Consider the following 13,861-nt stretch of genomic DNA (forward strand, 5'->3'; position numbering starts at 1 on the left):
CTCTTTATGCAATTCAAGTAATGACAAGAAAGACTTAATGTATTACTATTGTTAAAAGACTGTCTCTATAATGGTATAATATGAGATGAGCATGCACCGCCAATGGGTGTCAGTTTTGAATCCTACCATTATCAGCCCGAGTCAACAATGCTGGTGTGTCCATGGACAAGGCACTTTACTCCTATTGCCTCATTACTAAATAACCTACTTGTGCTAATGTCCCATAAAACACCAAACCCAACCAATCCAGAGGAATAATATGAAATTTTCAACATCTTCAGAATATATAATCCAATTCTGATCAAACTTGACAGGGGCATTTTCTAGGGCATGTTGCTATGAAGCCACATCATTGTTAGTGGAGCTAGTCTGGATACAAATGAGATACATCACTTCTGAACAAACATTCCTACCAAGTTTGATCAATACTGGCTCAACTGTTCTGGAGAAGATACAAACAGGTTTTCCATATGCTTGCTTTAAAAGCCACACCACCGCTATGGTGCCACCATGGACACAATTTTGATACATCATGTCATACAAAGTTTGACTGAACATAACTCAGCTGTTTTTTAGATGTAGCAGAAAGGGGCACTGCAAGGGGAACCACCCCCAACATACTTTTGATAGAACATTCAGTAATATTCCAGCTAGGCTTTCCCACGTTAGTTGCTATGTAAGCCACACTGTTGCTAAGGGAACAACCCTTAATATAGTTTGGGAGAGCATATCCTGAAGAACAATCCTAAAAAAGTTTGGTCGATATTTGCTCAGCTGTTTTTGAGAACACATAACAATGATGACAATGCATGCTGGATGCAATCATTCTATATGCTCATTTTAGCTTACAAACAGGTTGGCTATAAAAGGGGACACAAAACTATACTAAATATCATTAAGTCCATCGATGCACTTATGAGCACCAAACAAATATCAAATATCAAGAATCTTTTTTTAAAAACATGATGTCTTTCATTTACTATCTTGGAAGACCAGAAAAAGCAAAGTATTATTGTGTATAATATTTTTCCAATAATATATACCTGATCAAGTTACATAAGAATAACTCTGTTACCTTCGAATTCAGCCATCCAGCAAGAATTATGTAAAGGGAGGCAACTCTTACAACTCCCCTTTCTACCCACTGATATCCTCATCTCAGACCTAGTTGCACAGTATTCATGTAATTCAACAACAGTGACCAAAATTGTTTGCTGTTATTACACATCTTCTTTGATATTTAATGTTTATAATTTACTGTTAGTTTTTCAAACACGTTACACTTTGTATTCGGGGCCCCAAGTGGCCGAGTGGTTTAAAGCACTCACCGTTCTGGATCACTGCCATCTCAACTCTGTCTGCATGGGTTCAAGTCTCAGGCTCGGCTACCATGAGTACATGAGAAAGCCTGCCAGCAGCTTCTCGTGGTTGGTGGTTCTTCCCGGAGTTTTCCAGGGTTTTTCCTCCACCAGTTATACTGGCCACCATGTATAGCCTATCCTGTGCTGACAAATGGCGTTAAACCCTACAACAACAACACTTTGTATTCTGATCAAGAATTATTTTTGTCTACCTATGTTATGTAATATTTAGTCTGAAAAATCATTTTTTAAATCACCATATAATTGCACTGTAATCTGATCTTGTACCTTTGGCACTAGTAAATGTTTTCCTGTCACACAGCTTGTATAGGTTAAGTTCATCTTCCACAATTTTTTCCATGCGACCCAGATGTGGAATGACAACAACAGTTTTGACATTGTGATTGGCAATCTGTCTTGCACAGTTCAACCCCTGAGCTCCCTGAATATGAGGACAACATAAAACCACAACTGTTGGAAGCTGATGACCGTTTTGAGGATTTAACCTGAAAAGAAAGAGAAGACAAACTTTTAATTACATGGTTGTCTTATGCAGTGTAACTAATTAACAACTAATGTATTCAGTAAACTTTAGGTAATGATGTTATTTTCATTTTCTTTCAGATTTTGAACAAATTGATTGTTTTAGACAAAGTTGTAAAGATTTCTTGGATGTGAATTTTTACAAGCGTCTTCTGCAGGTGACATGTGTAATAGGATGTATGTGACATTACGAAATTCTAAAACTTTTGATCTACTGAATGATTTAAGTAAAATTTTGCAAAGAACTTTTGACAAGAGTGTACTTTAATTAATCAAGTTTTTAATTCATGCCTCAAACAATTTCTTGATAAAGTTTATTTTCTTCCTGTGTATGTAACAAAATGTTTTACTTGACCAAATGTGATAAAGTATGTTGTTGTTGATTTGGGTTATATGCCATTCCTCATCAAGATAGGTTATACGTGGCAGCATAACTGGTGGAGAAAGAACCTGGGAAAACCCTGGAAAGGACCACCAAATATTGGGAAGCTACTGGCAGCTTTCTCATATACCCACATTGACAGAGTATGATACTAGAACCCATGTGGACTGAGGTGAGATGGCAGTGATTGGTAAAGGCGAGTGCTTTAGACCTCTTGGCCACCTGGAGCCCAAATAAAATATAGATATCTTGATTAATTCCTTACTTTTTTGTAAAACCAAACTTAAGTTTAGCTTTTAGGAAACATACTTATTTGTGATCAGAAACAATAATGTATTTTCTAAGTTTAGACATGCTTCAAGTAACTTACCATTTTATCTTTACAGAAGAAATACTTGATATTCAAAGTGAGAATCTCTAACCAGTGACAAATCTAAATGTCTGACTACTGTAAAGTATAAACTTACCTATGGCTACCACCTAACAACTGTAGCACCATTTCACTGGCTGACCGCCCTACCATTTCTATTCTCCTTTCCACAGAAAAGCCATATTTCTCTGAAGCTGCAAACAGTCTACATCTCATGTCATAAGTAATACTGGGAATGACTAGACCTGAATCTGAAAGATAAGAAGCCCATCTTAGATCTGACTATATTTTGTCCCCACTGCAAAGGTCTTAATTTTGCATACAAGTAATTATCTTTATAGCTCTTCACTAAAGTGACCTGCTTTTAAGTATGACCTTTTATTAAACTGTTTATTAGGTTTAGAAGAGTGGTAATCATGCACTGTGTATTTTTAAAATGAATGAGATTTGTTCATACCTGGATTAAGCCATAAAGAAAATTCTGAATAATGAGTCCATGATACCTAGGTCAAACTTTGGGAAGTCTAATCCTAAATGTCAAGAGTCTAACTTTAAAATTCAGGAGTAAAAAGACAGTTTTCTGAAGCTACATTATGGTACAATATTTTTTCTGGGAATAAAAAGGACAAGGAGGCTATTAAATAAAAATGGTACAGTACATAATTTTGATTTATGTCATAAGTGCATCTGTGTACAAGCAACTGGGAAACAAATCTGATAAAACTGGGCCTCATTTCACTTCTCATTTCTTTGCACAAATTGGTCCTCACATACATTTATTTTTGCCTCTTTTGATTAGAAAATACAAAATATTAATGACCCTTCCCTAAATGTATTGTAGTCCAGTCAGACTGATTCATAGGATCATATGATCTTATTTTAATCTAAACAAAAAGTTCAGACTGTCCAAGAGATATCAAAATGGGATTTATAAAATGTTTGAGTAACTGTGTCTCAAACTATCTTCAAGGAGATGTCAAAGAAAGCACCCAAGTAGTTTGATATGGCAATACCGATTGAACAGCTGTATCGAATGCCATATCAGGCACATGCGATGAAATGGGTATGCAATAAACAAATCCTTAACAGCACTTAAGTTTAAGAAAGGAAACAAATAGTGTGATTTGACCTTGTCCTTGACCTTTAAGACTGAGTTTGCAATGTGGTATAATATACCTTCTAGTGATAATATGTAAATATGCCAAACTTGATCCCTTTGTTGCAAGCATCTATCAAATTATAGCACCAAAAGAACTTTAAACCATAACTTTAACTGTTCAGAAAGGGCCACCTATGTGGTTTACAACACAGCTTCTGATGATAATATAACAAAAGTTGATTCTTTAATTTCAAAATGCTTCAAATTTTGAGGAAAATGGAAACAGAAAAACTTGTGACCTTGACCTTCATGACAGAAACCCCGATGAAATAAATGATGTACTCTCTAAAGATGACATGCAAGTATACTAACTTACATATCTTCTTTTAAACCATAAAAAAATGAAAATAAGCTGTGACACTGACCTTGAAGATAGGAACCCAAATGTGATATTTGACACAGCTTCTAATGATGATGTATAAGTATAACAAGTTATATCCCTTAATCCCAAACAACTGAAAAGTTACAGAACAGAATGAAAATTGTCATGGAAAATTTAAATATGGAGCAATGACCTTGACCTTGAAGACAAGACTACAATCTAGTATGCAACACAGTTTCTAACACATAACTACTTAGATGTAGTTTCACCCCTTAATCTCAAATACACTGAAAGTTGAAGAGCACAAGACAAATGTCATGGAAAACAAAGAAATTGGAACCTTGACCTTGAAGACAGAATCTCCAATGTGTCAAGTGTAACATGCCCTAGTGATGATGCACAAGTATACCAAATTGTATTCCTTAATCTTAAATGGTTTGAAAGTTATAGGTAGGAAATGAAAGTATGATTGACTGATGGAAATGCAAATACTATATCCTCTGCTTTTCAAGTAAAGGTAGGGGAAAACTAGACAGTAATATCAACAAGAGACCCTAGAAGGGGCTGATGCTCCAATGGGTGAAAAAAAATCCCAGGAAATCAAGACAGGACCATTTCTTCAGTTTACTTGTTGAGCAATGAAACCATCTATGATATTCTTCAGCATTAAGATTTTCACATGCTTGATACCAGCTTGGCACCATTTTCATTTAGGACAAAATAGACATCATTAGAAGTGTTTTGTTGAAAACTCCATGTCGTAATGATTATTCATTCATGTGGAATAGTGACAAGAAGACTTTTACAACAGTGTGGCAGCAATATTGGAAGTATCACTCGCACCATTTTTATTTCAGACTTTGTGATAAACCACATCATAACATTTGCCCATTCAAGGGAGAAGTGACAAGATTTTTAAGACAGCCATATTGGATATACAACTAGCACCATTTTCATTTAAGACCAAGTGGGTATCATAAGAAGTTTACTGGTGAAAAGCCATGTTCATATGGTCATCAATTTAGTTCAACTTACACTGTAGATTGTTGAAAATTTAAACTTAGTCATGGTGTGATTATAATTTCTTTAAGTTCTGAACAACACTAGCACAGTGACATTTACCAAGCCTGACGACCGCTCCGGTGGTCTAGTGGTTAGAGCATCTGCCTCAGAAATGGGAGGTTGTAGGTTCAAACCCAGGCTGAGTCATACCAAAGACTTATAAAAATGGCACTTACAGCTGCCTCGCTTGGCGCTCAGCATTAAGAGTTTAGTGTTAGGACTGGTCGGCCTGGTGTCAGGATAATATGACTGGGTGGGACATCATCATGCTACATGTCTGTGGCATGATGCCCCAGTGCTAGACATCATTATATACTGCCGCACTGCAGACATCGTAGCAATATGACAGAAAAATTGTTAAAGCTACATTAAAAATCCTAATTACACACACACCAAGCCCGACTTGTTATTCTCAAGATACTTCAATCAAGTTCAATCCAAATTATGAAATTGAGACATCAAGGAAATAACACTGGTCCCCAAGTTTCCTGATCTTAGCAACTCATGACCTTCAATTGTAGAGAGCAAATGTTGATATTATGGTAGAAAATTACTACTGGCTGTTGTAACATACTTGGGAGCCAGGAAAGGCATTTCAATATCATACAGTCACCCATAAATGCAATTTATATTTTGGGGGTTTAGTTTCATATAAATTTTGAATAATCTGAATACCCTAACTTATATTTTTTATATATATATAAATTTAGATCCAGACAGAAAACTTCATGAATTGCAGATTATAATAAGACCAAGTTATCAAAAAAGGGATTGCCCCTCTAGTTCATTTCCCTGTTAACATTATAATTGGTAATGTATATACTTACAAGTAAATAACACAGACCCTGATCTACCAGTGCATTATATATTATGCACTGGAAGATCAGGGTCTGTGTTTTTTGTTCTACTGATTACTCCTAACAAACTGCATAGATCCAAATATGCTGATACACTTTGCATTTGGACTAAGCTTATAAGCAAGTATATTTTGATATGTATTTAATGACAGACTCGAATCTAACCTGTAACATATTCTTGTTCAGATGGAGAAGGTAACTTAATCTGTTGGAATGTCACTGGTCCTGAATTCAAAATATTTTCATCATGTCGATATTTTGATTTACTCTCAGCCGCTTTAATGACTTCTGGTTGTCCATTTTCTATCTCCTCAAACACGGCCTTTTTATCAAAAAGTTTTAAATTTTTTTCAAAATCAAACTCGTCTAGCATAGATTCAACAGGAGCACTGAAACAGTTCTCTCTAATGGTGGGTTTTCGTCTAAAGTCAATCTTTCTAGGTGTTGATGATATTCTCGAATATTTTTCATCAGAGGCTGTAAAAAAAACAAGAAAAAGTTCTGCTTAATGATATGTGATTAAGTCACTTGAGCATCTGTAAGTTACTGTGACCTGCTTTTCATGAGCATTCATCCCTGTGATGAAGGCAAATACATGTTTTAAAGTTGCATATGCTTCACTGTAAAGGAAATAATGATACATGGAAAAGTCTTTCTGTTATCAGTGGAATTTGAAATGTGAGTAACTGTAACCTGTTTTTGCTAGCTATGATTAGTTCTTACATTTCTCCTAAAGATGAATACAATGATCTAGTTTCACAACTATATCATAGATTAAAAGAAAGATAGGTATGTGGAAAACAACATGAATTTGACAACTACAGGAACATTAAGGTGATGATCAAGCATGGCTTGCTTTCCATGAGTGCCTGCTGAAATATTAAGGAAAGGTTGAAGGCAAGGCCTGAGAGATCTAAAGCTATCAAAAACCTTTTAACATTTTATTAGCAGACTGTGTTTTGTGGCTATTCTTGCAGGATTGATTAATAAATAAACATTCAAGAACTAAGTATAAAACAAGAGGCCCATGAGGACCTGATATTGTTTACCCACCTTACATAACTTGACCGTAGACCAGTTTGTTAGGCATGCTTATGCAGTCTTGTAAGAACACAAAACTATGTTAACTATCTTCCGACCTCTATATTTTGCCATTTTACATATTTTACTATTGTCAGATAAGAACCCTTTTCAAACACAGAAGGCATACTTAATACGCAGTGACTTCAATCGTAACTGAACTTATCCAAGATATTGATGATAAAAACCTATTTACCAAGATCAATTGGTGTAAAGAGCAGTCTAGATTATGTTGATCACTAGCATGTGCAGTCAATCTTATGGACAGCACCAGTAAAGAAATTATGCCCGAGGCAAATTAAGGGTAATTAAGAACGATGCTTCATCCCAAATTAACGTGTCATAAAAACAGTTTGGAATTTCCATGTGTCAGAAATGGTTCAAATTTAAATTTCAAGCATCCAAACCTGAGAGTACATGTCCTTTGTGTGTCTGTGTGTATGAATGTATGTGTATATATTTATATATATATATACAGAACTGAAAGTACTATCCCTGGATTCTACAGAAGAATGCTTGGTAATAGTAGGTATAAATAATATTTAATACAAATAATACTATCATACAGGTTAGAGAATTTGTAATTTGTACTCTATGGAGACTTGAACCAGATCTGTAGGTAAACAGGACCCATCACTTGCATTCACACACTATCCCGTATTCCATCACGACCAAGCACACATCACCAAAAAATGATGCAACTTAATCAGTGTTATATGCTTTTGTGTGTAGCAGACACCGTCACATGGTTATCATAGTGACATTAGAATTTATCTTGATGAGCATAGGGTCGAAACCCTGGAAAAAGCTGCTCGTGCCGCTGACGAGTATTCTTTAGCTCATCAAGTTCCTTTTGTAGGCAAGTCTTCCACTCAGCAGTCTTCTGGCAGAAAAGTATTTCAGCCTAATACAAGTCCTTCAAAATCTCAATCTGGCACAACTTTAAAGCTTGATAAAAAAATCCTTGTCTCTTCCTATGTGTATATATTGCAAGAAAGGACACTATATGTCTGATTGCTACAAACTGAAAAATAAGCATCAGAATCAAGACAGACCTATTCCAAATGCTCTTATTTCTGGGAGGTCAAGGTCACAGTCGTGTACTGAAAGCAATACATTTGTTGGGTCTAATAATACCCAGTCTGATTTTGTTATGGAGAATTATGAACTATTCATGTCGAAGGGTTCTATATCACTCTTGTATGATTTAGCCAATCCCATCCCTATGAAAATTTCAAGGGACACAGAAGCTTCTCCAAGTCTTTTTATTATCAGGTACTCTGCCTTTTTCTGAGAAGTCTTCTTCTAATGAAAGAGTTCTTATTCAGGAAGTAGAGTGCAGTTTTGTTAATGTTCCTCTCCACTGTGTAAATCTGTCATCAGACTTAGTCTTAGGACCATGCCAGTCAGAACAGTGTCTGCTTTACCCGTTGAGGGCATTCATTTATTACTAGGCAATGACCTAGCTGGAGATAAGGTTGTGGTTTAATCCACTTGTAACTGACAAGCCTTGTTTGGATCAGAAGTCAATCCTACTGAAAAAGAATTCCCTAATTTATACCCAGCTTGTGCAGTTACCAGAGCTATGGCAAAGAAAGCTCTTGAGAATGTTGATCAGGAAAGTATTCCTTTAGCTGACACATGTATTGGTCAGGCTTTTGATGAGGTTACTTTCACTCCTTGTTTGGATCAATCAGAAGGTACTGATCACAGTAATCCTCTTTTAACTACTCATTCTCTTTATCCTAATCAGGGTAACAAACAACAATCACTTGTCATCAAACAGGAAAAAGTTCCTGAAATCTCCTGTTTGTTTCAAAAGGCCATTAGTGAAACTGAAGCCAATGAAAAATCTGTCTGTTATTTCATTAAAAATGGAATTCTTATGAGAAAATGGAAACCTCCCGAGGTACATGCTGGTGACAAGTGGTCAGTGAACTATCAAACTGTAGTTCCAAAATCATACAGACAGGAAATACTTAGTCTGGCCCATGAAACTCCTTTGGCTGGTCATTTAGGGATTAATGAGACTTATCACAAGATCTTGATTCACTTCTATTGGCCAAAAATCAAAAGTGATGTTTATAAATACTGTAGATCTTGTCATACTTGTCAAATGGTAGGAAAACTCAATCAGAAGATACATAAGGCTCATCTACAACCTACTCCTGCCTTCAATGAACCATTTAGCAGAATAATACTAGATTGTGTTGGTCCCTTACTTAAGACCAAGTCAGGTAACCAATACTTGTTGACCATAAATGTGCATCAACAAGGTCTCTAGAGGCAATTCCTTTCAGGAATATTAAATCTAAAACAAGAGCAAAAGCTTTGACAAAGTTTTTTTTTACTCAATCGGGCCTTCCCAAATCTGTCCAATCTGACCAAGGGTCGAATTTCATTTCTGGAATTTTCCAGCAAGTTATGTATAAATTAGGCATCCAACAGTTCAAATCTTCTGCCTATCATCCTAAGAGCCAAGGGGCTTTAGAAAGATTTCATCAGACTTTGAAAAATATGATTCAATCATGCTGCTTTGATACAGGTAAAGATTGGGATGAAGGCATTCATTTACTATTGTTTGCCATTAGGGAATCAGTTCAAGAATCTTTAGGATTCAGTCCCTTTGAGCCGGTTTTTGGACACACTGTGCATGGACCATTGAAGCTGTTGAAAGAGAAACTTCTTTCTAACGAAGATACTGAAATTAATCTTCTCGATTATGTTTCCAATTTTAAGTATAAGTTGTCAAAGGCTTGTGAGGTTGCAAGAGTGAATCTGCATTCTACTCACTCAAAAATGAAATAAAGGTATGATAAAAACTCATAGGAAGGGAGTTTTCAGTCTGGTGATAGAGTTGTGGCTCTCTTGCCCATACCACAAAATCCTCTTCAGGCCAAGTATCATGGTCCCTACACAATTAAAAAGTAAGTAAATGATTTAAATTACATCATAAATGCTACTGAGATGCAGAAACAAAAACAAGTTTGCCACATAAACATGTTAAAGGAGTATATTGAGAGAGGTAGCCAGGTTAAACATGCAACTAATTTAGTTGTACCTAAGTGAAGGAATACCATCAGACTCTACTGATTTTGGAGTGACAAGTCTTCGGAATTCAAAAATTATGAATGATGTGGACCAGAAACTTTCACATTGCAACAGCAAGAAAGGAATGAACTTAAACAGTTACTATTTCAATAGAGCACTTATTTCCAGATGTTCCTACAAGAACAAAATTTTCCATGACGAAATTGTAAATTCCAAACCTATGAAACAACACCCGTACAGGATGAACCCTCTCAAAGAGGAATACTTGAAGAAAAAAAATTCAATATTTGCTGGAAAATTATTTCACAGAACCCAGTAAGTGACTGGAGTTCACCATGTATACTTGTTCCAAAACCAAATAAAACTTTCCGTATGTGCACTGATTATAGGAAGGTTAACAGTGTGACAAAAACAGATTCATTTCCATTACCAAGAATTGACGACTGCATTGATAAAATCAGAAATGCCACGTATGTCACTAAATGTGACATTCTGAAAGGATTTTGGCAAATTCCACTGATAGAAAGAGTGAAGGAAACTTGGCATTTGTGACTCCAGATGGACTTTATCAATATAAAATGATGTCGTTTAGGATGAAAGGTTAGCCAAGTACTTTTCAACGTCTCATGAATATGATTACATCTGGTCTAGATAATCGTGATGCTTACATCGATGAGGTCATCATCTACAAGGGCACCTGGAAAGAACATCTAGCAACAATTTGGAAATTCTTTGAGAACTCACTTATGCAAATTTGACAATCAATTTATCCAAAAGTGAGTTCTGTTGTGCTAGTGTAACTTTTATAGGACATATCATGGGACATGGACAAGTTAAACCTATAGATGCTAAGGTCAAGGCTATCTCTGAATTCCCTGTGCCTGTAAGTAAAATGCAACTGATGCAATTTTTAGGTATGGCTGGATACTATCAGAAATTTTGTTCCAATTTTCCATAATTGCAGAACCCCTGATAAATTTATTGAGCAAGAAAAACAAGTTCCATTGGACTGGAAAATGTCAGGAGTCTTTTGGTAAGTTAAAAGCCATACTTAAAAGTGCACCAGTTCTAACAGCTCCAAATTTCAGTCAATCATTTAAACTGTCTGTTGATGCAAGTGATGTTGGGGTAGGAGCAGCATTGATTCAAGAAGATGAAAATGGTGTTCATCATCCAGTGTACTATTTTTCTAAGAAACTAAATAAGCACCAAGGAGATTATTCAACAATCGAAAAGGAATGTTTGGCTTTGATATTGGCATTACAACATTTTGAAGTTTACATTAGTTCAGCTCCTTCTTTGATTGTTGTGTTTAGTAATCACAACCCCCTTACTTTCATTGGCAAGATGAAAAATAAAAATCAAAGACTACTAAGGTGGAGTTTGTTGTTAGGAATATAATAATGATAATCAGGCACATTAAGGGAAAAGATCATGTAATAGCAGATACATTTTCCCATGTATAAAAATGTATTATTTTATGTATACTTTGTATAATTCATAAAAGTTCTTTTTATGTTTTTCTTAAGCTTCATTTATAATTAATCTATGGTAAAAAGAAAGCTTTATTATATAAATCTTTCTTTTTCTTTATGGGGGGAAGTGTTATGTATATTTGATTTAATTTTTATTTGATTTCATTGTTTGTTAGTTTTAAACTTTTTATTCCATTACAAGTTACTGTAATGTAATTTTATTTACTGGATTTGACATTTTCCCGAAATTCATTTTCCAGAAATTCAGTTCAGTTTGACCTATTTTTCATAAACACTAATAACAAAAACTTTGTATCTAATGCTGACCTAGTTCCTGACCTTGATTCAGAAATCAGTAAGAGTTGAAGTAAACAACTTTTTATTCTTTCTTAGAGTAGATTCATAAAGTGAAATCAAAGTCATACTTGGAATACATGACAAATAACATGTAACAACTGTTTCAAATTCTTGTTTTTCCAGAGGATTGACCTGCATCTAGGCATCTGTTTTGTGCCATAGCTAGATTTATTATTGATGCATTGACAAAGAATAGTCATTCTTGCCATAACACTTGAGAAGTCAAAATGTTTTATGCTGTGGCCAGTTTGAGTTGAATTTTTAACTTTTTCTTCAAATTATTCAGATTCCAAGAATCTTTGTCCCTGGAAATACTTGTGCTCTAAATTAATTCTTGGACAAGAACAGTTATCAAGATTTACAAAGAATTCAAAAACTGGAATATTATTTTCTATGATTCAACAAAGAACTGTTGACGCATCAGTATGACGCTGACCACAGCATATGTCATCGCTTTCCAGTTTGGAATTCATTGGGATTCAAACTCAGTTTCATTAGGACATTTTATTACTAGGACTTCAATTCTTTAATTCTTGGTTTATTTTTGGATTTGATTTGTAAAACTTTAGCTCTTTTTCTCATTTTTATCTTGTTTTTCTAGGGAAATAAATTATTTGTTAAATTTTACAAAGCTTGCTGTCTTCACTCTTTTCTTGTTGCGTTTTGTAAGAGCCTAAATATAACACTATTTTCAAAGTCTGATCGAAATCCAATCAAAACCATGGCCTCCAGAGTGGTTCACAAACAAATGTTAATGGACAGGTGCAAGGTCATACCATGAGCTCATGTTATCTAATGGACAGATGAGGCAAAAGGAAGTTTTATGAAAACAAAAATTCCATTTTCAATCACAATGAGTACATCTGCAGGGCTGATCACATGTTTTTTCAACCACTTGTCAAGGATAAGTGGTTTCAGACAATTCAAGTTGTCCTGTCTGCAATTTCACATGTCTCAAAATTTCAATCTCTTGCCTAGGTTCAATGAGATGTACTTAATCAATACTGAAAACAAAAGAAACTATGTATGACATATTTATTTCTTCAAAGGTCTTAAGCTTTTGTTACTGTCAAGATCTTTTGAATACAATATTTCTTGTTCAGATATGGTAGCATCAAAGCTTCTATCAGAAAGAATGGAAAAGAATTTACTGGAATTCAGATCTTTCTAACCAAGGCTGTTGAACTGAGTCTGTTCTTACAACCAGCACCAAGCTTAAGACTGCTTTTTTTGGTTGTCTCTGGAGGACACACAGCATTTCCATACTAAGAAAAACATGGCTAGGGTGTATACTGTGTTAAAGAGAGCTTTCATTTGTTGTTTTTCATTTCATTCTCATTCATTTTAAAAAGTGGAGTGTTATCAAGTCTTACTTCAGGGATTATCTGAACATTCTGGTTAGTGTCTTGCATATACTGTGCTGCACTGACTTGCTTGATCAAATCCTGAATCGCCAGTTCTATTTAAAAATACAATGGCTAAGTTTCCAACCTTTTCATTATGGGATATTTCCTGCAATAACCGCAAAACATCATCCCTTCTGAGTCAATGACTTCAAGCCTTGAATAATTATCATCTCCATGTGACTGAAAATTTCTTTGTCTCTTATTTGTGTCATATTTGACATTTTTTGCTGCTACAGAGTCTGGCATATGTCTCTTAGGTGGAATAGTTACTTCAGACACAGTGACAGCCTTATATTCTTTTAAACTGATCATAACAAAAAGCTTGTTGTTTCAATACAAACACAGACCACTCCTTTAGCATACATGTAATTGATTTGCTTTGAATACTGCACACTGAAGTCACTCTCTGTACAATCAAGTAATGTCTGTACAATCA

At 35.1% G+C, this 13,861-nt stretch overlaps 1 protein-coding gene across 2 annotated transcripts in view; it reads right to left on the reverse strand.

Annotated features, from left to right (window-relative positions):
* Positions 1 to 13,861, reverse strand: part of LOC149801700 (enhancer of mRNA-decapping protein 3-like) — a 55,078-nt gene that overhangs the window by 23,963 nt on the left and 17,254 nt on the right. For both annotated transcript variants that reach the window (XR_016420715.1, XM_089955970.1), the window contains exons 4-6: positions 6,222 to 6,533; positions 2,754 to 2,907; positions 1,650 to 1,867 (exon numbers count right to left, since the gene is read on the reverse strand). Coding sequence is in view for 1 of the 2 variants with exons in the window: in XM_089955970.1 (XP_089812096.1) it covers positions 1,650 to 1,867; positions 2,754 to 2,907; positions 6,222 to 6,533 (684 nt within the window). In the remaining variant the exon portion in view is untranslated. The remainder of the gene's footprint in view (positions 1 to 1,649; positions 1,868 to 2,753; positions 2,908 to 6,221; positions 6,534 to 13,861) is intronic.

Source organism: Sinohyriopsis cumingii, chromosome 4 (genome assembly GCF_028554795.1).
Source record: "Sinohyriopsis cumingii isolate HCF-2022 chromosome 4, ASM2855479v2, whole genome shotgun sequence".
NCBI lineage: Eukaryota > Metazoa > Mollusca > Bivalvia > Unionida > Unionidae > Sinohyriopsis > Sinohyriopsis cumingii.